At 46.5% G+C, this 22,155-nt stretch overlaps 1 protein-coding gene across 3 annotated transcripts in view; it reads right to left on the bottom strand.

The window, feature by feature from the left end:
* Positions 1-14,527, bottom strand: part of IL21R (interleukin 21 receptor) — a 34,026-nt gene extending 19,499 nt beyond the window's left edge. The window contains exons 1-2 of one of the 3 annotated variants that reach the window (XM_049638469.1): positions 13,779-14,527; positions 13,165-13,305 (exon numbers count right to left, since the gene is read on the bottom strand). In XM_049638469.1, the coding sequence (XP_049494426.1) occupies positions 13,165-13,175 (11 nt within the window). In that variant the 5' untranslated portion in view covers positions 13,176-13,305; positions 13,779-14,527. Of the gene's footprint in view, positions 1-13,164 lie in introns of all 3 variants that reach the window. The other 2 variants (XM_049638468.1, XM_049638470.1) reach the window with 2 other exon arrangements.
* Positions 14,528-22,155: the final 7,628 nt, after the last annotated feature.

The following is a 22,155-nucleotide window of genomic DNA, read 5'->3' as shown; positions in this document are numbered from 1 at the left end:
CCCATCTCATACCATATACAAAAGCTAACTCAAAATGGTTTGAAGACCGCGCTGTAAGAGGGAGAACTATTAAACTTTAAAAATAGAACACGGGTGGAACTCTTGGTGACCTTGATCACATAGTAGTTTCTTAGCTATGACCCCGAAAGCACAAGGATCAAAGAAAAAATAGATACATTGGACTACTTCAAAAGTTAAAACTTTTATGCATCAAAAGACACTAGCAAGAAAGTGAAAAGGCAATATACAAAATGAGAAAAAAAAATTGGATTTTGTTTATGTTTTTTTTTTTTTATAGTTTCTTTATTTTTGAGAGAGAGACACAGAGAGGGGGAGTAGGGGAGGGGCAGAGAGAGCGGGGAAAGCAAGAATCCCAGGCAGGCTCCCCACCGTCAGCACAGAGCCCGACGCGGGGCTTGAACTCACAAACCATGAGATCACGACCTGAGCCAAAACCAAGGGTTGGACGTTTAACTGACTGAGCCACCCAGGCGCCCCTGAGAAAAAATATTTTTAAATTATATATTTGTTAGGGCTCTAGTATCAGGATATTTAAAGGGTTCTTACAACTCAAGATCGAAAAGATAACGCAATTTTAAATTGTACAAAATATTTGAATGGACATTTCTCCAAAGAAGTTATACTCATGAGCAATGAACATATGAGAAGATGCTCATCATCATTAGTCATTAGGGAAACTCAAATAACACCCACTAGATGGCGATTTTAAAGACAGAAATATTAAAAGTGGGGGGAAAAGATGTAGCGTTTTGGAATCCTTATACATTGCTCATGGGATTGTAAAATGATACATTTGCTGGGACGCTCAGTCAGCTGGGTGTCTGACTTCAGTTCAGGTCCTGATCTCACAGTTCGTGAGTTCGAGCCCCACGTCGGGCTCTGTGCTGACAGCTCAGAGCCCGGAGCCTGCTTCCGATTCTGTGTCTCCCTCTCTCTCTGCCCCTCCCCTGCTTGCTCTCTCTCTCTCTCTCTCTCAAAAAATAAATAAATGTTAAAAAGATTTTTTAAAAATGGTACATTTGCCATAGAAAGCAGTTTAAAAGTTTCTCAAAAAGTTCATATAGGGTTACCACATGGCAAAGCAAACTGACTTCTAGGTACACAGTAAAAGGAATTGAAAACATACGCCCATTAAAAAAAACCTCTGTACCTGAATATTCACAACAGCATTGTTCATAACAGTCCCAAACTTGAAGCAGCCCCAATGTCCTTCAATTGAATGGACAAAGCATAGAATATCCATAGAACAGACTATTATTCAGCCATAAAGATGAATAAAGTAGTAACACATGCCTCAACACAGATGCATCTTGAAAATTGATACTGGGGTAAAGAAACCGGGGACAAAAAGCCACATATTGTATGACTTCATTTACATGACATTTCTAGAACAGGCAGATTCATAGAGCCAGGAAAGAGATTAGTGGTTGCCAGGGGCTGGAGCTTTGGAAGGAGAGGGAATGGCGGATGATGGCTAATGGGTATGGCTTTTTTTTTTCCTTTGGGTGATGAAAATATTGTGCAGTTAGCAGGGCTGATGGTCGCACAGCTTTGTGAATGTACTAACAACCGCTTAATCGTACACTGTTAAAAAGTGAATAAATAAATCTGTGAATTGGATCTTAATTACGATTTTTTTAAAATGTGAATCTTTAAAAATAAAGAGATTTTTCGAAGCAAAACAAAGCAAAACACCTGAGAGAATTTGTCACTAATAGACGCTAACTTGTCACTGATAGGCTGATAATGTCTTAGGAAGGTTAAACTTATGCAGAATTGAAACACATTACCATGATGCCCCAAAGGTAAGGAGTGAATAAAGTTAAAGGTTACTGTATTGTCTGGGAAGTGATAAAAGGACCAACACAAAGTAGACTCAAAAAAAAAAAAAAAATCAAATATGCATATTGTAATCTCTAAGATCAGCCCTAAAAAATTATAAAAGAAAATAAAACAGAAAAGAAACATACAATACTAATGTTTTAAATTTTATTCTTCCAGGGGCGCCTGGGTGGCTCAGTCGGTTAAGCGTCCGACTTCGGCTCAGGTCACGATCTCGCGGTATGTGAGTTCGAGCCCCGCGTCGGGCTCTGTGCTGATGGCTCAGAGCCTGGAGCCTGCTTCCGATTCTGTGTCTCCCTCTCTCTCTGCCCTTCCCCCGTTCGTGCTCTGTGTCTCTCTGTCTCAAAAATAAATTAACGTTATAAAAAAAAAATTTTTTTTTAAATAATAAAAAAAATAATAAATTTTATTCTTCCAAAAAACGAAACAAAGAAGAAAAAAGGAGTTAAGAATAGACAAAAGGAAAACGAATAGCAAAAGATGGTGGATTTAATCCCAAACACGTCAGTACTTTCATCAAATGTAGGTGAACTAACCCTAGAATGAAAGACGTAACTTTGTATCAAAACTTGACATTAAGGGGCACCTTGCTGGCTCAGTCAGTTGAGCATCCGACTCTTGATTTTAGCTCAGGTCACGATCCCAGGGTCATGGGATTGAGCCCCACGTTGGGCTCCCCAGTGAGCTTGGAGCCTGCTTGAGATTCCCTCTCTCTCCTTCTGCCCCTCTCCCCTGCTTGTGCTCCTTCTCGCTCTCTCTCTCTAAAATAAAAAATAAATAATAAAAATAAAATTTAACACCTTGACATTAAAAGAAAGTAAAATTAGGGGCACCTGGGTGGCTCAGCCAGTTAGGCGACCGACTTCGGCTCAGGTCATGATCTCGCAGTTTGTGAGTTTGAGCCCTGCGTCGGGCTCTGTGCTGACAGCTCGGAGCCTGGAGCCTGTGTTGGATTCTGTGTCTCCCTCTCTCTGCCCCTCCCCTGCTCATGCTGTCTCTCTCTGTCTCTCAAAAATAAATAAATGTTAAAAAAAATTTTTTAATAAAAAGAAAGAAAGTAAAATTATAGGTCAATTGTTCTCATAAATATACAGACAAAATATTAACAAATCAAAGGTAACGATATACACAAAATATGTATATGTGTATATGTGATACACATCATTATCACGTGAGGTTTATTTCAGGAATACAAGGTTAGGTTGACATTTGAAAGTCAGTAATCTATGTCATCACATTAGGAAAATAAGAAAGAAAATGTGTATCCTAATTTAACAGGTCCAGAAAACACATTTAAAAAATTGTAACACCCATTCGTGATTTTTTAAAACACTCTCAAAAAACCAGGAATAGAAGGAATCTTCTTTGATCTGATAAGGAGCGCACAGACAGGCATGTGTGCATAATATACACAACCAACATCATGTGTCATGGTCAAATACTGAACATGATATACTTGAGGGCAGGAAAAAGACGCGTGTCTTTTCCTGGAGGCCCCAGTCAATGCAGTAAGGCAAGAAAAATAAATAAATTTATAAAGATCAGAAAACTATAAAGAATAAAATGATATAAGGACTGAGCACCTAGAAAAGTCCAGATACTTAACAAACCATTAGGATAATAATCATTGAACAAGGATACTGGATATGAGAACAATATAAAAAAAAATCTACTGTATTTCTAAAGACCAACAAAATTGACAAACTTTTAGCTAGACTAACAAAAGTAAGAGAAGACTCAAGTAACTAAAATCAGAAAAGAAACAGAAGACATTACAACTGATGCCACAAAAATAAAAAGGATTGTAAGAGAATACTACAAATAATTATACACCAACAAACTCAATAATGTAAAAGTGGATAAATTCTTAGAAACATACGACCTACCAACACTGAATTATGAAGAAATAGAAAATCTGAACAGACCTATAAATAGTGAGGAGGTTGATTCGGTCACCAAAACTGTCACAGCAAAGAAAAGCCCAGGACCAGATGACCTCACTGGTAAATTCTACCAAACATTTTAAGAAGAATTAATGCCAACCCTTCTCAAACTCTTGAAAAATTGAAGATAAGAGAACAATTCCAAACTCATTTCATGAGGGCAGCATTATACCGATATCAAAGCCAGACAAAGAAAACTCCAAACCAATATCCCGGATGAATACTGATGCAAAACTCCTTGATAACATACTAATAAATGGAATCCAACAACATATTAAAATGGTTATATGCCACAATCAAGTGGAATTTGTCCCTGGGATGCAAAGATGATTCAGTATACAAAAATACACCACATTAATAGAGCAAAAGGCAAATCACATGATCATTTCAACTGATGCAGAAAAGGCATTTGACAAAATTCAACATCTTTTCATGATAGAGACATTTAACAAACCAGAAACAGAAGGAAATTATCTCAACCCAAAAAAGGTCATATATGAAAGGCCACAGCTAACCTCTTACCCAGTGGTAGAAAACTGATAGATTTTCCTCTAAGGTCAGGAACAAAGCAAGAATGCCCACTCTCACCACTTCTATTTAATACAGAACCATAAGTCCTAGTCAAAGCAATTAGGGAAAAAAAAAAAAAAAAGGCAGTCAAATTGGAAGGAAGAAGTAAAATGATCTCTGTTCATAGCTGACATGACCTTATATAGAGAAAACTCTAAAGATTACACATACACACACACACACACACACACTAATTAACAAATTCATTAACAAATTCATTAATTAACAAATTCACAAATTCACAAATTCATTAACAAATGATATAAAATCAACACTCAAAAATCAGTTGCATTTCTATATGTTAACAATGAACAATTCAAAAGGAAATTAAAATAATATTTATAATAGCATCAAAAACAATAAAATATTTGGGAAGAAATTTAACCAAGAAGGTGAAAGACTTGTACTCTAAAAACCACAAAACATTGCTAAAAGAAATGAAAAGAAAGCACAAATAAATGGAAAGACATCCCATGTTCATGGATTGGAAGACTTAATACTAAAAATGTCCACAGCAATCTACAGATTCAAGGCAGTTTCTGTCAAGATCCCAATGGCATGTTTTGCAGAAATAGGTAAAAAAAACCATCCTAAAATTCACATGGAATCTCAAAGGACTCTAAATAATCAAAGCAATCGTTGACAATGAAGAACAAAGCTACAGACCTCACACTTCCTGATTTCAAAACGTATTACCAAGCTACGGTAATCACTGTAGGTATAGACATAAAGGCAGACAGGCACATACTGCTGCATAGACAGACAAAGTAGGTATTGGCATAAAAGCAGGCATACAGATCAATGGAGCAAAATAGAGAACCCGGAAATAAACCTTTGCATACATGGCCAATGAAGAAAGGACTCTTTCTTTGAAGAACTCCTTCAGTGAAGAAGGACTCTTCAACAAATGGTGCTGGGAAGCCTGAATATGAAGCATGGACTCTTCCCTCATACACAGAAATTAACTTAAAATGAATTAAAGACCTATATGTAAGCCTTGAAACTATAAAACTTCTAGAAGAAAACATAAGGGAAAACTTCAGAACATTGGGCTTGGCAATGATTTCTTGGCTATGACACTGACGAGAAAGACGCAGACAACAAAGCAAACGTAGACAAACAGGACTGCGTTAAAAGCCTCTGCGTAGCACAGGAAATAATCAATAAGGTGAAAGGACAACCTAGAGAATGATACCAAATATTTTGCAAACCGTATACTGAATACATTCAGAATTATGAACTCCTACCATTCAGTAGCAAAACAAAACAAAACAGAACAAATGGCCTGACTGCAAAATGACTAAAGGTCTTGCATAGATATTTCTCCAAAGAAGATTGAAAAAAAATGGCCAACAGGTGTATGAAAAGATGCTCAATATCACTCATCATCAGGGAAATGCAAATCAAAACCACAATGAGTTATTACCGCACACCTATTAAGTTGGATACAATGTTGGTGAGAATGTGGAAAAACCATAACCCTTATGCCCTCTTTGCGGGATTAGTCAATGGTGCGGGCGTGACAGAAGACAGTGTGGGGGCTCCTCAAAAAATCGAAAAGAGAACTACCGTGTGATCAATCCAGCACCCCACTTCTGGGTAGGTATCCAGAAGAATTGAAAACAGAGTCTCAAGGGTACTTGCACGCCAATGTTCCCTGCAGCATTAGTCACGACAGCCGAGACCTGAAAGGCACCTAAGTTTACCAACTGATGAATGAATAAAGAAAATGTGTTACCCACATACGACGGAATATCATTCAGCCTTAAAAAAGAAAGAAGGCTGCAACGTGGACGAATGTTGAGGACATTACGCTAAATGAAATAAGCCAACCACTAAAAGACGAACACTGCATGATTTTACTTATACGACAGATCTGAAGTCATCAGACTTGTAGAAACAGAAAGCAGAATGGTGGTTTTTCAGGGGAATGGGGGGGGTGGGGGGGGTGGGTAACGGGGAGTGGTTCAATGGGTATGAAGTTTCAGTTGTACGAGGTGAAAAAGTTTCAGAGATGGGTCATACAACAACACACATACGCTTAACAGTACTGTCCTGATCTGTATGGTCCCTGCAAAACTTGTTAAGAGGATACAAAAATGTTACTAGTTTATGAAGTCCACAGCTGGGATGCTCTGTCTTGCACTTATGACCTCAGCAGATGGGGGGGGGGGGTCTGCAAACCCCCCTGCAAACCTTACAAGGTAAGAAACAAAACAAAGCTACAAGACAAAGGTAAGAAGTCCCCAGCTGGGGACTGGGTTTGGTAGCTATTTCTTTCTATATCTGAAGCTCCAGTTTGAAAAAGCGTGTTAACAAAGTTAAGAAAGTGCGAAGAAGATCTGGTGTATTTCTATATACCAAGAGCAAGCATGATTAAAATGATACCGTTTGCATCAGCATAAGAAATCAAATACTCTAATGAACCCCAGTGAAAGACGTACAGGACCTCTACACAGACGCCTACGAGATATCAGTTACATACATTTTTAAAGATATCAATAAATGAAGGGAGATACATGTTCATGAATTAGAAATGAAACAGTTTAAAGATGTCCATTCTCCCCTCGTTGGACTAAAGTTTCAAATGAAATCTCAAGTTTCAAGAAAATCCCCAGCAAGATTTCCTTTGGTGGAAATTGACAAGCCAGTGCTCAAATTTATACAGAAATGCAAAGACCTGAGAAGAGTTTAGAGAATCAAAAATAATGTGGTATTGTTGCAAAGGAAAAAAAAACCTTGCCAATGGAAAGGAATAGAGTCCAGAAATAGACTGGTGTTTACAGTCATTTGGTTTTCAAGAAAGGCACTACCGAAAAGTCATGGGGAAAGCATGATTAAAACAAACAAAAAAAGACAGTAGATCAATTGGATATTCATATGAGGAAAAATGCACCTTGACCCTCCACTTTATATCATACACAAAAACAAATCCAGATATTTTGTAGACCTATTGTCAGAGGTGAAACAATAAAACTTCCACAAGGAGGCAGAGGATAATATTTTCATGACCTTAGGGTCGATGACACTTCCTAAACAGCACATAGAAAGCTCGAGCCATAAAGAAAAAGACTGATAAATTGAACCTCATTAAAATTAAGAATTTTTGTCCACCAAAAGATTTCATTAAGAGGATGGAAAAGGGAAATGGGAAGAGATTATACCTGTATCTATACAATATAGGTTTCTTTTATATAATTATATACATAATTCAGATTTTATATAGTTACATATAATATGTAATATATATAAATTATAAAATATGTTATATATCATTTTTATATATCTGTGATCTATATATAGCTTGTGTGTGTGTGTGTGTGTGTGTGTGTGTGTGTATACACACACATATAGATCTGTATCCAGAGTATGTAAAGAACTCCTACAAAACAATAAATAAGGGCACCTGGGTGGGTCAGTTGGTTAAGCGTCCGATCCTTGATTTCGGCTCAGGTCACGATCTCATGATTTGTGAGATCGAGCCCCGCGTCCGTCTCTGCCCTGACAGTGCAAGAACCTGCTAGGGACTCTCTCTTCCCCCTCTCTCTGCCTCTCCCCTGCTTGCTCTCTCTCCCTCAAAATAAATGAATACATATTAAAAAAAAATTTATTTAAACACAACGATAAACAGCACAAAACTCCGTTTGGCAAGAAAGGAAAAGAGCTTAAAGAGACACTTCACCAAAGAAGACCTTCCAAATGGCCAAGAAGCATAGTAAAAGTTGCTTGAAATCATGACTCATCATGCAAATTTACATCTCTGTAACACCACTACACGTCAACCCGGAAAGGCTAAAATGAGAAAGGCAGACACCATACCGTGTCTCCGAAGGACGCAGGGTAACCCAAACTTCTCAACCTCCCCTCAGTCTTCTGGGGTGCGTGCCATTCGGCACGGCCACCCTGGGACGCTTCTGCTGAACAGAACCCCACTTCTAGACCGGACATCGAAGAGAAACGTGTACACGCGCAGACGTGAGCCGGAGGGTCCCCGCAGCGGCATTCACAACCTCCCCAAACTGGAAAGAACCCGAGCTTTGGTTACCCCGTGTCTTTCCCTCACTGACGCTTCAGGAACGGGATTGTGGAGGGTCACAGGTCAGCTGTCATCTCCAGCGGGGGCTCGGGCGGGGATTGGGGCTGGAAAGTGAAAGGTAGGTGAGGAGTGTGGTAAAAGCAAAGCGGCCCGTTTCCCAGAGGGACCGAGGAGAAACGAGGTGGGTGAAAAGGGACTCCCCAGCCATGCCAGAAACAAAAGCCGACGGGTCGCCAGATGGGGAAGTGTCAAGACTGAGGGACTTCCCGAAAGGGAACATAGGCGAAAGGGCTCCCAGTTTACCCCTGGGCTTCAAGGACTTCTGCCCACCTGCCCTCCTGCCAGCCTCCTCCCTGATCTCTCCGGCACCCAGCTGTGGCCCTCCCAACCACGTCCCCGTTGCAACTGGATCATTCGGTGGCTCCCCATTGCCCTTCAGAGAAGACCCCGGATTTCTTAGCGCAGCATTCAACACATTTCGGGATCTGCCCCCCCCAACATTCGTTCCCTCTGGCCCCCAGCACCCATCCTGAGCTGCAGGTACCCCAGGCTCCCGACAGCTTCACCAACAGTCCCCATGCATCTGGCTTCCACACCTCTGCACGTGTTCTTTCAGCCACCGGAACGTTCTACCCTCCGGGGCGGACTGACAGCCTCCTACTCAGTCTTCAAAATCCAATTCACTTGTCACCTCCTCTGGCAGTCTCCCACCCCTCCAAAGAGTATGAGTCACTCCTTCCTCTGGGGTCCCTCCCTCCACCAGGGCACCCTGCTCGGGGTGCTTTCACCGACGTTCGCAGCAACAGGCAGGCAAGGACCGTGTGCCTCTTGGCTACCGCTGAACCACGCCAGGGGTGAACCGGTGCCCGACACGCAGCGGAGGCTCAAAACACTTGTGACACGGGCGACCACGTGAAAGGGTAACGGGTTCTGAGGCCCACCCTCAGAGCTAAAACCTGCATAGACCGTGCACTCCGAAATGAATTGCTATTCTTTTCGACTCCACTCTCTTAAATTTGGTGCCTGGAACATCTTTACGTAGTCGATAAGGGTAAAATCTCCAGTGCTCCCACTCTCCTCCTCCACCCCAGGGCCTTGGCACATGCCTCTGTCCAGAACACTTTTCCTCGTGCTTCTCTGCTTCCTCATCCTCCGGTTTCAACTTCAGTGTCGCCTCCTCAAGGAGGCGATCGCCGCTGGCTGGTCTGGATCTCCCCTGCAGTCCTCTGGGCCCCACATCCTTCTGTTTCCTTCTTCACGGTTGTAATATTAGGGTCAGGTCAGTAAACGCTTCTGTTTTTGTGTTTATGACCTGTCTCTGTCCCGGAGCATAAGCCCCGCCCCCACCCCCACCCCCACCCCCACCCCCACCCCGGGAGGCTGGGAAATCATCTGTTTTGTTCACCAAAGAAAGTATCCTTAGTGCGCAGAACGGGGCCGGGAACTCAGTGGGTGCTCGACGAGTAGCTGAGGAGTTGGCAAACGAACGAAAGAGGGTAAGAGTTGCCGTGTCCAGTTACACGAGGAGCGAGGAGTGGGGCCGCAGGCAGCCCCCGAGACATCTGTTTCCCCATCAGCTTCATCACGGTCCCCAGGAACTTCCCTCCACCCTGAGCAACACCCTCAGCTCCCGGGGTCTGAGCAGTCACTACTGCTGTCATCGGATTAGTAACAAGGAACCTTCAGAGAGGGATGGCGGGGCGCCCAGGGTCATACAGAAAGTTCTTAGCCAAGCAGAGCGCTCAGGTTGGGGGAGAATCAGCCTGGTGGCCCTGGGGGACCTTGAGGCATATCCATTCCTTTCTCTGGGACTCAGTTTTCCTCATCCATAGAATGGGGCAGTGCCCTGGCCTGGCCGAGGTGGTGTGGGGCAGGCACACTGTAGGCGAGTGGGTAACGTCAGTTGTTTTTTCACAATTTTTTTTTTTGTGTGCCAGTGGCAAGGGGTGGGTTGTGGGTGTCTGAGGACAGATGTCCCAGGACCCTGGGGTCATAGCTTAGGCAGTAGGAGCCGAACATGAGGGGAAGGTCCCATCCCAACCTGTCAGTCTTCTTCTGTCTCCCAGCCGGGCCGGGATCCCGGTCCACGAAGCCTCTTTTAGCCTGAACGAGCTCTGCCTACTGCACAGCCTGGGCAACCGTTCACTCCAGCCGCCTTCCCGCCAGACCAGGAGAAAGAAGAGAGGTTTGCAGCTGCGGGGTGAGGGGTGGGGGCAGGGCTGGCAGCCTGCCTTCTGTCTGGCCCCCTGCTTGGCAGGCCCCCCCCCCCCCCCCGCCAGTCTGCCCTGGCCAAAGTAGGCTGAGTGTCACAGATTCGTACAGGAGAAGCTTGGCAGGCCCTAGTCCCAACGTACACCATCAAGCCCCCTTGCAGATGAGGAAATAGAGGCCCAGAGAGGCCCAGTGCCTTGCCTATGGTCACACAGCGAGGAAGGACTGGGGCCTGAGCAGGGAGCCAGGCTGGGGTATTTGCCCCACCTCTCTGGGGACACTTCGGGTGGCCGGACCCTTCCTGGGGGCTGTGGGGACCAGCAGGCGAGGCCCCTTGCTGCAGGTGTCCTGGCCATCGGGGGGCATCAGCAGGGCCCCTGCCTGCACCCTGGGGAATATTCTCAGGTTGTTTCAGAAGTTCCAAGTTTACTCAGATCCTGCATATGAGCTGTCATCAAAAGTCCCTTTGGCCAGGCGCCCAGGCAAGGAGTGGGGGCGGTGGCACCTGTGAGCCAGGGGTGGGGGTGGGGCTCCTCTCCACTCCCCCCCCCCCAGCCCCGCCTCCGCATTTCGGGGTGCCCTAGAGGGCAAGGGAGAAGGGGGTGAGGAGGGGGCCTCTCCTCGAAGTGTCTGTTCCCCCCTCTCTCCCCAGTTTCCTTCCCTCTGCTTGCGAATGACTCCCTGGGTAACCCTGAAAACCCTACCCCTCTCTGAGCCTCAGTTTCCCCAGCTGTGCAAGGGAGCGTAAAATCACCATGCGAGCTATCGTTTATTGAGGGCTTAGTGTATGCCAGAAGGGACGCCGTGCGTTCTAGCGAATAACAAGGCAATTATTACCAGCCATCCCTAAGGTAAAGCGTAATTGCTACTATTTCTTGTGAACCACTGCTCATGGCGCTGGCCCTGTCTCCGCCACTGAATCCCCAGGACCTAGGACAGTGCCTGACGCCCCAGTGGGTGCTCAAAAACTACGCATAGAATAAAACCTCACGACAAACCGGAAATGGATGTTAGAGACGGGGAAACGGAGGTTCAAGGGAGGTGAAGTGGTTTACTCAAGGTCACCCCAGAACTAGGGGGCGGAGCTGGGTCTCCACCCAGTCCTGGCCGCCTCCAAGGCCCGGGATCGCCCGTGGAGGTGTGTTGGCAAGCGGGTCACGGGTCCCACAGCCCCCCACCTGACCGCAGGGGGGACCTCCCAGCTATCACTCCTGCCCGCAAGGGATTCTGAAGGCACTGGCTCTCCTCCCTGCGTGGAGGATGCCTTCTTCCCTTCATTCATTTATTTATCAGGCACCAGGGAGGGAAATGGTACCTCCCCAAGCTTCTGGTGCCTTCCCTCTTTCCATCTCCTCTTCAACGGGCCTCCTCCACCTGCCCGCCCCCACTGCCCTCAAGCCTTTTGTGGTCCCCAGCCCCCACCCCCACCCTTCACTGGACAGGTGGGAGCCTAGGGCTCAGGCTTTGTCTTGTTCACCCCACGCCTCCGGGCCCTCGATTTTGTTCTCCTAACACTCGGGCTCCTGGTTTCCTCCACTGCGGGGTGGTAAGGATCCAGACACCCTCCCAGGTGTGAGGTGGGCAGGACCAGGGCTCCCTCGAGTCCACCATGGGGAGCAGGTCGTCAGGCCTGTCCCTCCCCTTCTCAGAAGGGTTCTCGAGACTATGAGTCTTATTTTTATACCATCCTGTCTGGCAGTGTGGCCCTGCGGTCAAGCGGACCGGCGGCCCAAACCCAGCTCTGCGTCTCACGGCCACGTGGTCCTGGGGTCCTCGATCTCCTCATCTGTGAAATGGGCTGAATGGGCTCCCGGCCTCACCTGATGTTGTAAGGATAACGGGAGCCCCTCAAGTGCCAGCAGCGGGCTGAGCCCCGGCGCTCGGAGGACCAGAACCACGGGGGCTGAGGGAAGCCGATCGCGGGTTCTCGAATGTGCCCCCCGCACCTTCCACCGCTCTTGGACCCTGGCCCTCCTCTGCCACGGGCCCCCCTTCCTGGTGGAACAAGCTGTCTTCCTGGGCGGATCTCCCACCGGCAACTTTCATATTTTTATGCCCCCCAATCTTCACAACTAGCCCCACGGGGATGGAGCTGCCTTCATCCCCATTTTAGAGATGAGAAAACTGAGGCTCCATGAGGTTGGAAGAAGCACAGAGACTTGCTCAAGTTCACCCAGCTAGGGAGTCGCATGGCCGGCTTTTGAACCCGCCAGGTTTTCCCCACTCGGCCATGTGCTTCTAAACCCATGCTTTCCCCCCCGGGGGAATACAAATGTCCTGAGGGGAGCAGCCTGTGACTTTTGAATGCCCCCGGCCCCGGGGCCGCTCCTCCCACTGCGCAGGCTGGCCGTTCCTTCTCGAAGTCCAGGGTTCCCACCAGAGGCCTCTCCCCACCCAGCTGCTCTGCCGGGAAGGTGTCTGCCTCCTCCTTCTTTCCTCTCCTGTCCACATGTCAAACTTCAACCCCTGCCTCCAGACTCAGCCTCCCCGCGCCTCCCGGCTTCCCTCTCTTCCACGCACAGAGGGCCCTTGGCTTCTCACCGTCGGCCCATCCCCTGTGCTTTGGTGAGAAGGAGACAGCGTGGAGGACGGGGCCAGCCTCCGAGTCACCTGCCCGCCCTGCTCCGCGCTGTTGAGTCTCCTTGGGAAAATCGCTCTGGCCCTGGAGCCCCTGTTCTCTGTCTGTGAAATGGGCACAGAAATCCGTGTGGAGGGGTTACAGGACACAAAGACGCTGAAACCCAGAATCTGCCCCCAAAATCAATGCCCCTCCCCAGAGGGGGCCCCCTAGAAATGCCACACCATCACGCCGTCACCCCCGTGCCCACCCCTGCCCTCCCGGGCTGCCGGGAACCGCGGTGACTGTGGCATCCCGTTTGGCCTGGGACCGGCTTTCCTCCCGCAGCCCCGGCCTTTTGGAGCTCATGGGGTCATCTCAGCCGTGTCCCGGCCTCCAGACCTCCAGGCCTCCCGCAGACGCACAAAAAGGCACTTTGGGCGTCCTGGGCTGGGCTGAACAGGAGACTCCAGCCCCAGCTCTGCCGGCCTCACTGTCCCCAGCTGTGAGGAGGGGGCAAAACCCCTCTGTGTCCTCCCACCTCGGGCAGAGAAGGCGCCAGACCCCCCGCAGAGAACAGTGGCTGGAGCTGAGTTACCTGCTGTCCCAGCTTCTCCCTCAGGAATCCATTCTGTGTGCTCGGGGGGGGGAATCCAGTGGCCTTCCAGGGGTGGGGGCGCGGGACGGGAATCAGAGGGAGCAGGCGGGTGTAGGGGGTGGGGATCCACAGCCTGTCCTGAGTCACCAGCCAGACAAGCCTACGACCTGTCACCGGGACGGATGGCCCCGGGCCCTAGGCAGGCAGGCCACACAGAGAGAGCCAGCCGGGGTCACAGGCAGTGGTCGCTCACATCCCAGGGAAGTCACACACAGACAGAGGACAGAGATCGACTGCACCAGGGAGAGACCCACAGCAGACCAGGGCTGGTCAGACAGGCAGACGGACAGACAGGGGAAGGGAAGTCGAGCAGACAGGCAGGTGGCCAGCCGGGCAGACGCAAAGAGAGACAGGCAGGCAGGCAGGCGGCCGTGTGGCTGTCAGTCACACTCAGGGAGGAGCAAACAGTCGGCCCCGGAGCCCATGGGTCACTTGGCAGAGCCCCATGGGTCTGTCAGAGCGCGGCTGCTGCCCTGCCGCGTGCACAGGGTGGGGAGGCAGGGGAGGATGTGGCGAGCAGCAGCTCTCCCCGCAGGCCCTGCCCACAGAGCAGCTGGCCCCTCCCTGAGGGAGTGAGAAAGAGGTGGGAGGGGGCCGGGCCCCTGGCAGAGCCCTCGCTCACCAAAGGTCACCTGCTAGGAAGACATTTGGGGCCACCAGGGTGATGTCTGCCTCTTGCGGATGGGTGGTGTTACCCCCCCCCCCCCACCCCGAGGTCTCACGGTCATGACCTATGAGGCAGGCAGGGCCCGTGAGCCACTGCTTCTCACAGATGTGGCGACCGAGGCTCAGAGGGGTGTGGAGGTAGGTTAGTGGACCCAGGGGGCCCCGGTGGTCCTGAGAGCCCAACTCTCAGTTCAGAGAGAAAGTTGAGGGCCCAGGGCCGGAGACCCCCCACCCCCCGCCCCCCGCCCCGAGGTCCCATGCTTCACTCACGCACACCACCTGCCTGGCCCAGGAGGGGGCTGCGTTTGGACCCCCCACCCCCACCCCAGGCAGACCCCTCTGACTTCGCTTCCTTTGAATCCAGCTTTCCACTGCAGGGTTGCAGGGAGCAGACCCCTGTCCCCAAGCCCTTCAGAAGACAGTCCCTCGGGCGTGTCACAGCACCTCTCTGAATGCCTCTGAATGTCAAGCGGGGATGCCTAGCCGAGGGGAGACGGCAGCCATGGGTAACACATGAGAACTCAGGCAAAAAATAGAGAAAAGCAATTCTCAAGAGAGTTTTCTTTCACCTTGCGGACAAGCTGGGGGCCCATGAAAGGGTGAGACGTCTCTCTCTGGCAGAAGTTTAAGAAATCAGAGACAAAATCCAGCAGGCTCCTGCCCAACAGCCTCACAGGGAGAGCCAGAGAACTTACCACAACCCCTACCATTACTCTCTTGCATTTTTTAGGCCCCTCCACGATCTCATTTTATGCCCCAGACCCTGCCAGGCAGAGCAGAGTGCTTCCCTTTTAGAGATGGAGCAAACAAGGCTCAGAGAAGTGAAATGTCACACAAGCTGCGGAGTGTCATAGCTGGGGTTTGGACCTGGGGGGTATCTGATTCCTAAGCCCGCACCAGGCTGTGACGACGAGTCTGAACCGGGACCAGATGCTATCAGGGTGCATGGGGGCTCCTTTGTGCTGTGTTGATGACACAGGTTGGCTTGGAAACACATGCCATCTGCCCCCCCAGCTGACTCATTTTTGGGAAACGATTTGCAGCTAACCCACATGACCGCTCCAAAGAAAAAGAGAAAGCATCTTACTATTTATTTCTTCTATTTTTTTTTCTTTTTCTAGCTGTTTTTGAGGAACTTGGTACAAATTCCCCTGTGGTTGATCTGAAGGATGTTTGCCCTATAGAAATTCTCTTCCTCACTGCTGAAATATCTTGTGTTCTCTGGAGAACCCACGTTAGGAGGAAGCCAGATTTTCTTTTTCTCTCTCCTGATCTTCAGGGTGAGTTTGACAATGCCATGCATCAGTAATCTGAGTGGTGGAAAGATCAAGAAAAGGAATAGTGCCATGGACCTAATATTTGCTGAGAGTTTACTCTGTGCCAGGTTGTTTTGGGTTTTTTTTTTTTTAAATAAGGTTGTTGTTGTTTTTTTTTGTTTTTTTTAAAGTAATCTCCACACCTAGCGCGGGACTTGAACCCTCAACCCCAAGATCAAGAGCCACACGCTTCACTGACTGAGCCAGGCGGGCACCCCTGTGCCAGGGTTTTTAAGGACTTTAAAGATGTATCATCTCACTTAAAACTTATCGTCATGGTCCCTATTTTACAGGGAAGGAAAATGAGACTCGGAGAGGGTAAATGACTTGTCCAAGGTCACACAGCTGGTGAGTGGCAGAGTTGGGATGAGTGAGTGGCAGACTTCAGGCTCCTATGTTCTAGATCATTCACAGCACTGTTTCTGAACGTGCATTAACCTAAGGATATTTGATCTCTCCGGCCTGCCTCCCTTCTACCTGCCTGCCTGTCTGCCTCCCTAAACTTCTCTCCACCCACCCATTCACCCACCTACCTACTCATCCATCCTTCTATCCACCTGCCCACCCAGCCATCCATTCTCCCATCCCTGCCTTCTGGCCACCAATACTGAGCAAGCCCTTGGCTTTGAACTGGGGGTGCTCCGCAGAAATATTCACAAGCGACAATCCTCATGTGGCCTGTATTCTAACAGGGAGAGACAGACAAAACGAAGTGATGGGCAAATGAAATGCAAATTGTACTAAGCGTCACAGAAAACTGATGAGAGGTCAAGGCCTCAACTCAGCCGTAGGGGAAATATTTTAGGCAGAAGACACTGGAGGTGCAAAGGTCCTGAGACAGGAAGGAATGTGGCCTGCTCCAGGAACACTGAGGTCAGCGGGGTGGAACAGAGCAAGGAAGCAAAGGCATACAAGGAGGCGGGCCACAGAAGTCACACACCCTGCACACCGCCTAGGACCGTGCAGGACAGCAAGGAAGGTAGATTGGGTTCCAGGGGAAACTGGAAGCCATCCGAGATTTTCATCAGAGGAGTGGCTTCGTTCAATGAACCTTTTCAAAAGATTGCTCTGGCCATGACTTAGGGAGGGGGTGGGGTGCAGCAGGGGCCATTTTAACCCCTCATGTTTAAAAAGCAGATACTTTTTTTGGGAGGTGGAAATTGAACAGATACCATGTCCTCTGGGGTGACGTGAGTCCCCTCAGAAACAGATGTGTGTTGAAGGAAGGTTCCCAGGGCGGAGGGAGGGCTTAGGGCCTGTCTCACAAGCGTGGCCCCCAAGGTCCGGAAGGAGAGTGTAATCGGATGTCTCAACATCTCCCAACCCCCCCTCCCACCCTGGTATTCAGAGCTGGTCAATGGAGAGGAAGTGGTTAAATTTACATTTCAGCCAGAGGCCTACTGGGGAAAAATAATTGAGACAACCCCCTTCAACTCATTTCCTCTTTTTTATTTTTATTTCAACAGCTTTATTAAGATACAACTTACCTAGCATCAATTCCAGCCATGGGACGTGCATAATTCGGTGATTTTTTAGGTAAGTGGTGCAACCATCCCCACGACCCAAGTTTAGAACGTTCCCAAAAAAGATCCCTTGTACCCGCTGGCAAGCAATCCCATTCGCCCTCCCGGCCCAACCCATCTCCTTTCTCTCTTTGCTGATTTCCTTTGCCCTTGCTGGGTGTTTCGTATATAAACTGAATCGCGCGCGTGTTCATTCATTTGTGTTGCTGAGTAATATTCCATTGCAATGATATTATTGTAACGTAATATAATGTAATAATAATGCAATGATGTACCCAATGGATCTGCCACCTCTGGTACATCCATTCATCAGCTGGTGGACATTGGGAACATGCTCACTTTGTCTTTATCCTAAATAATACTGCTGTGAACATCTCCATGCAAATCTTGGCACAGACATGCATTTTCAAACCTTTTGGGTGCACGACTGCCAGGATTGGATTGCTGGGTCTTAGGGTCATTCTATGTGTCATTCCCTGAAGAGCTAACGGTCTGTTTTCCAAAGCAGCTGACCATTTTATATTGTCACCAGCAATGTACGAGAATGTCAGTTTGTCCACATGCTTGGCGACACTCTTATTTTCCTTTTTTTTTTTTTTTTACTGTGGACATCCGAGTGGGTATGAGGTAGTGTCTCACTGTGGTTTGGCTTTGCATTTCCTTAACAGCTAATGATGGTGAACATCTTTACATGGGCTGGGCACTCATTTGTTTATCTCCTTTGGAGAAATGTCTATTCAAGTCCTTTGCCCATTTTTTTTTCCATTGGGTTGTGCTATGGACAGAACGCTGTGTCACACAACCGGCCCTCCAATCATATGTTGAAATTCTAACCCCCAGTGTGATGGTAACAGGACATGGGGCCTCTGAGAGATGATTAGGTCATTAGACCAGAGCCCTCATGAATGGTGCCTTTATCAGTATCCTTATAAAAGAGACCCCAGAGAGATAACTCACCTTTCCTACCATGCGAGAACACAGTGGTCTCTGACCCAGGAAGCGGGTCTCACTGGACATCGAGTCTGCTGGAAACTTGATCTTGGACTTCCCAGTCTCCAGAACTGGGTGAAATAAATGTTTGTTGTTTATAAGCCACTTAATCAACTATATTTTGTCGTAGCACTCTGAATGGACCAAGACAGGTTGTCATTTTGTTGTTGAGTTGTAAGAGCTCTTTATATATTCTAGATACTATCAGATATATAATTTGCAAATATTTTCTCTCATTCTGTAGTTCCCCTTTTCACTTTCTTGATAATGTCCTTTGATGCACAAAGGTTTTTAATTTTTATGAAGTACAATTTTTCTCTTTTTTCTTTTGCTGCTCCTGCTTTGGTGTCATTGTCTAGGATCCATCACCAAATCTAAGATCATGATTTACCCCTATGTCTTCCTCTAAGAGTTTTATTGTGATAGTTCTTATATTTAGGTCTCTGATCCGTTTATATAAATTGTTGTATATGATGTGTGATAAGGGTCCAACTTAATTATTTTGTGCGTAGATATCCTGCTGTCCCAGGGTCATTTGCTGAAGACACTGTTCCTTCCCACTGAGTCGTCTTAGCATCTTTGTCGAAAATCATTGGCCATCGATGCATAGATTTATTTCTGGACTCTCAAGTCAATTCCATTGGTCTCTATTTCTACCCTGAGCCAGTATCGCTCTGCCTTGATTACCGTAGATTTGTAGTAAGTTTTGAAATTGGGAGTTCGAATCCTCCCACTTTCTTGTTCTTTTTAAAGACTGTTTTGGGTGTTCTGGGCCCCTCGCAATTCCATATGAATTTTAGGATCAACTTTTCCATTTCTGAGCAAACAAAAGGCTATTGGGATTTTGATAGGGATCGCGTTGAATCCATAGGTCGCTTTGAGGAATACCTGCCACCTTAACAATACTAATTCCTCCTTTAACCTGAACACAGGATATTCTTTCATTTATTTAGGTCTTTAATCTCTTTTAGTAATGCTTCGTAGTTTCCACTATGCACATCTTTTACCTCCTTGGTTAAATCTATTCCCAAGGAGCCTATTCTTTTTAACATTATTGCATCTGGAATTATTTTCTTAATTTCCTTTTCATCTTGTTAGCTCTAGTGTAGAGAAGCTAATTTTTGTATGTGGATCTTGCACCCTGCCCTTTTGCTTAGTTTATGAGCCTTCATAATTTCTTTGTGAATTTTTTAGTATTTTCTATTTTAAGTTTATTTTTACTATTGATTTTGAGAGAGAGAGAGAGCACACAAGCGGGGGAGTGGCAGAGAGAGAGAGGGAGGGAGAATTCCAAGCAGGATCCGCACTGTCAGCGCAGAGCCTAATGTAAGGCTCAAACTCACAAACCGTGAGATCATGACCTGAGCTGAGATCAAGAGTTGGACGCTTAACCGACTTCTTCACCCAGGCACCCCCTTCAGTATTTTCTAGATATGGTATTATGTCATCCATAAATAGAGGTAGTTTTACCTCTTCCTTGCCAATTTCCTTTTCTGGCTGACGTGCTCTAAAACTTTCAGTACGATGTTGAACAGCGGTGGTACAAGCGGGCATCCTTGCTCCTGGTGTTGGAAGGAAAGCCTTCAGCTTCTCATCCATCGAGTGTGATGCTAGCTGTGGGTTTTTTTATATATATAACAATATCACCACAATCATGTTGAGGGATGTCTCTTCTGTTCCTAGTTGGCGGAGTATTTTTAGCACAAAACAAAATGTTCGATTTTGCCAAATGCTTTTTTTGCACCCATTGAGATGATCATGCGGGTTTCTTTTCTCCCCCCTTAATTTTATTAGTGTGGTGTGGTACGTTGATTCATTTTCTCGTGTTGAATCTCACTTGCACACCTGGTATAACTCCTGTTTGGTCATGGTATATAATCCTTTTAACACGCGCTAGGATTCGGTTTGCTGTCTTGTTGAGAATTTTGCATCGTTATTCATAAAAGATATTTGTCCATAGCGTCCTTCCTCCCTCCCTCCTTCCCTCCCTTCCTTCCTTTCCTATTTAAATTAATTTTATTTATTTCACTTTTGGGTATGGTCCATAGTGTTCTTTTCTTCTGATGTCTGGCTCTGGTATTACAGAATGATTGAGGAAATGTTCCTTCCTCTTCTATTTTGGGGAAGAGTTTGAGAAAGATCAGAGTTCATTCTTCTTTATTATTTTCTTTTAATTTTTTTTAAGTTTATTTATTTATTTTGAGAGACACAGACAGAGCACACGAGTGGGAGAGGGGCAGAGAAAGAGGGGGACAGAGGATCCAAAGCTGGCTCCTTGCTGACAGCAGAGAGCCTGATGCGGGGCTCAAGCCCACAGACCGTGAGATCATGGCCCAAGCCAAAATCAGAAGCTTCACCGACTGAGCCACCCAGGTGCCCCTCTTCCTCTGTAAATGTTGGGGAGAACTTACCAGTGAAGGCATGCAACTCTAGATTTTTGTTGTTCTTAGGAGGTTTTTGATTACTGATTCAATTCTCTACTTCTTACATGCCTGTTTAGACTTTCTATTTCTTCGTGAGTCATTTTTGGTAATTCGTGTCTTTCTAGGTATTTGTCCATTTCATCTAGGTTATCTAATTTGCTGCCTACAATTGTTCGTAGTATTCTCTTATAATCCTTTTTTTTTCCTGTAAGTTTGGTAGTAATGTCCCCATTATTTCCATTTCCAATTTTACTTGCATTTTTCATTTCTTCTTCTCTCTCTCTCTCTTGCTCTCACCCTTGCTCTCTCTCTTTTGGTTTTGCTTAATTCAGTTAAAGGAGTACCAACTTTTTTTTTCAATAAATAATTCTTAGTTGTGTTGGTCCTCTCTATCGTGTTTCTATTTTTTATTTCATTTGTCTCATCTTTATTATCTCCTTCCTTCTGCTAGCACTGGGTTTAATTTGCTCTCCTTTTTCTAGTTCCTTAAGGTGCACAGTTAACGTTACTAATTTGGAATCTTTCTTATTTTTTAATGAAGGCATTTGTAGCTCCAAATTTCCCTCTTAGCTCTGTTTTCACTGCATCCCATACATTTTGGTATGTTGCGTTTTCATTTTCACTCATCCTTAAGCATTTTCTAATGTCTCTTGTTATTTCTTATTTTGTTCCTTAGTTGTTTAAGAGCGTGTTGTTTAATTTCCACTTATTTGTGAGTTCACCGGTTTTCCTTCTGTTACTGATATCAAGCTCCATTCCACTGTGGTCAGAGAAGATATTTGTATGATTGTAATCTTTTAAAATGTATTGAGATTTGTTTTGTGGCCTAACGTATAATCTGTATAGAGAATGTTTTGTGTGCACTTGGAGATCACTGCTGGGCTTGGATGCTGTGTTCTATACGTGTCTGTTTGGTCTCTTTGGTTTATAGTATTGTTCTAACCCTCTAGAGCCTTCTGTCTAGGTGTTCTATCTAGTATTGAAAGTGGGCCCTGAGGGGGCGCCTGGGTGGCTCAGTCGGTTAAGCGTCCGACTTCGGCTCAGGTCACGATCTCACGGTTCATGAGTTCGAGCCCCACGTCGGGCTCTGTGCTGACAGCTCGGAGCCTGGAGCCTGTTTCCGATTCTGTGTCTCCCTCTCTCTGACCCTCCCCCGTTTATGCTCTGTCTCTCTCTGTCTCAAAAATAAACGTTAAAAAAATATATTAAAAAAAAAAGCGGGCCCTGAGGTCTTCAGCTATTACTCTAAACTGTCTATTTTCTTCTTCGGTTCTGTGAGCATTTGCTTTATTATTTTGGGACTCTGTTGGTTGGTGCATACCTACTCGCAGTTGTTATACCTTTTTGATAAATTGACACTTTTAGCAACATATAATGTCCTTCTGGGTCTCCCGTAAAA

The sequence above is a fragment of the Panthera uncia genome, chromosome E3 (assembly GCF_023721935.1).
Source record: "Panthera uncia isolate 11264 chromosome E3, Puncia_PCG_1.0, whole genome shotgun sequence".
Lineage (NCBI taxonomy): Eukaryota > Metazoa > Chordata > Mammalia > Carnivora > Felidae > Panthera > Panthera uncia.
This window is presented reverse-complemented; position numbering and strand designations above follow the sequence as displayed.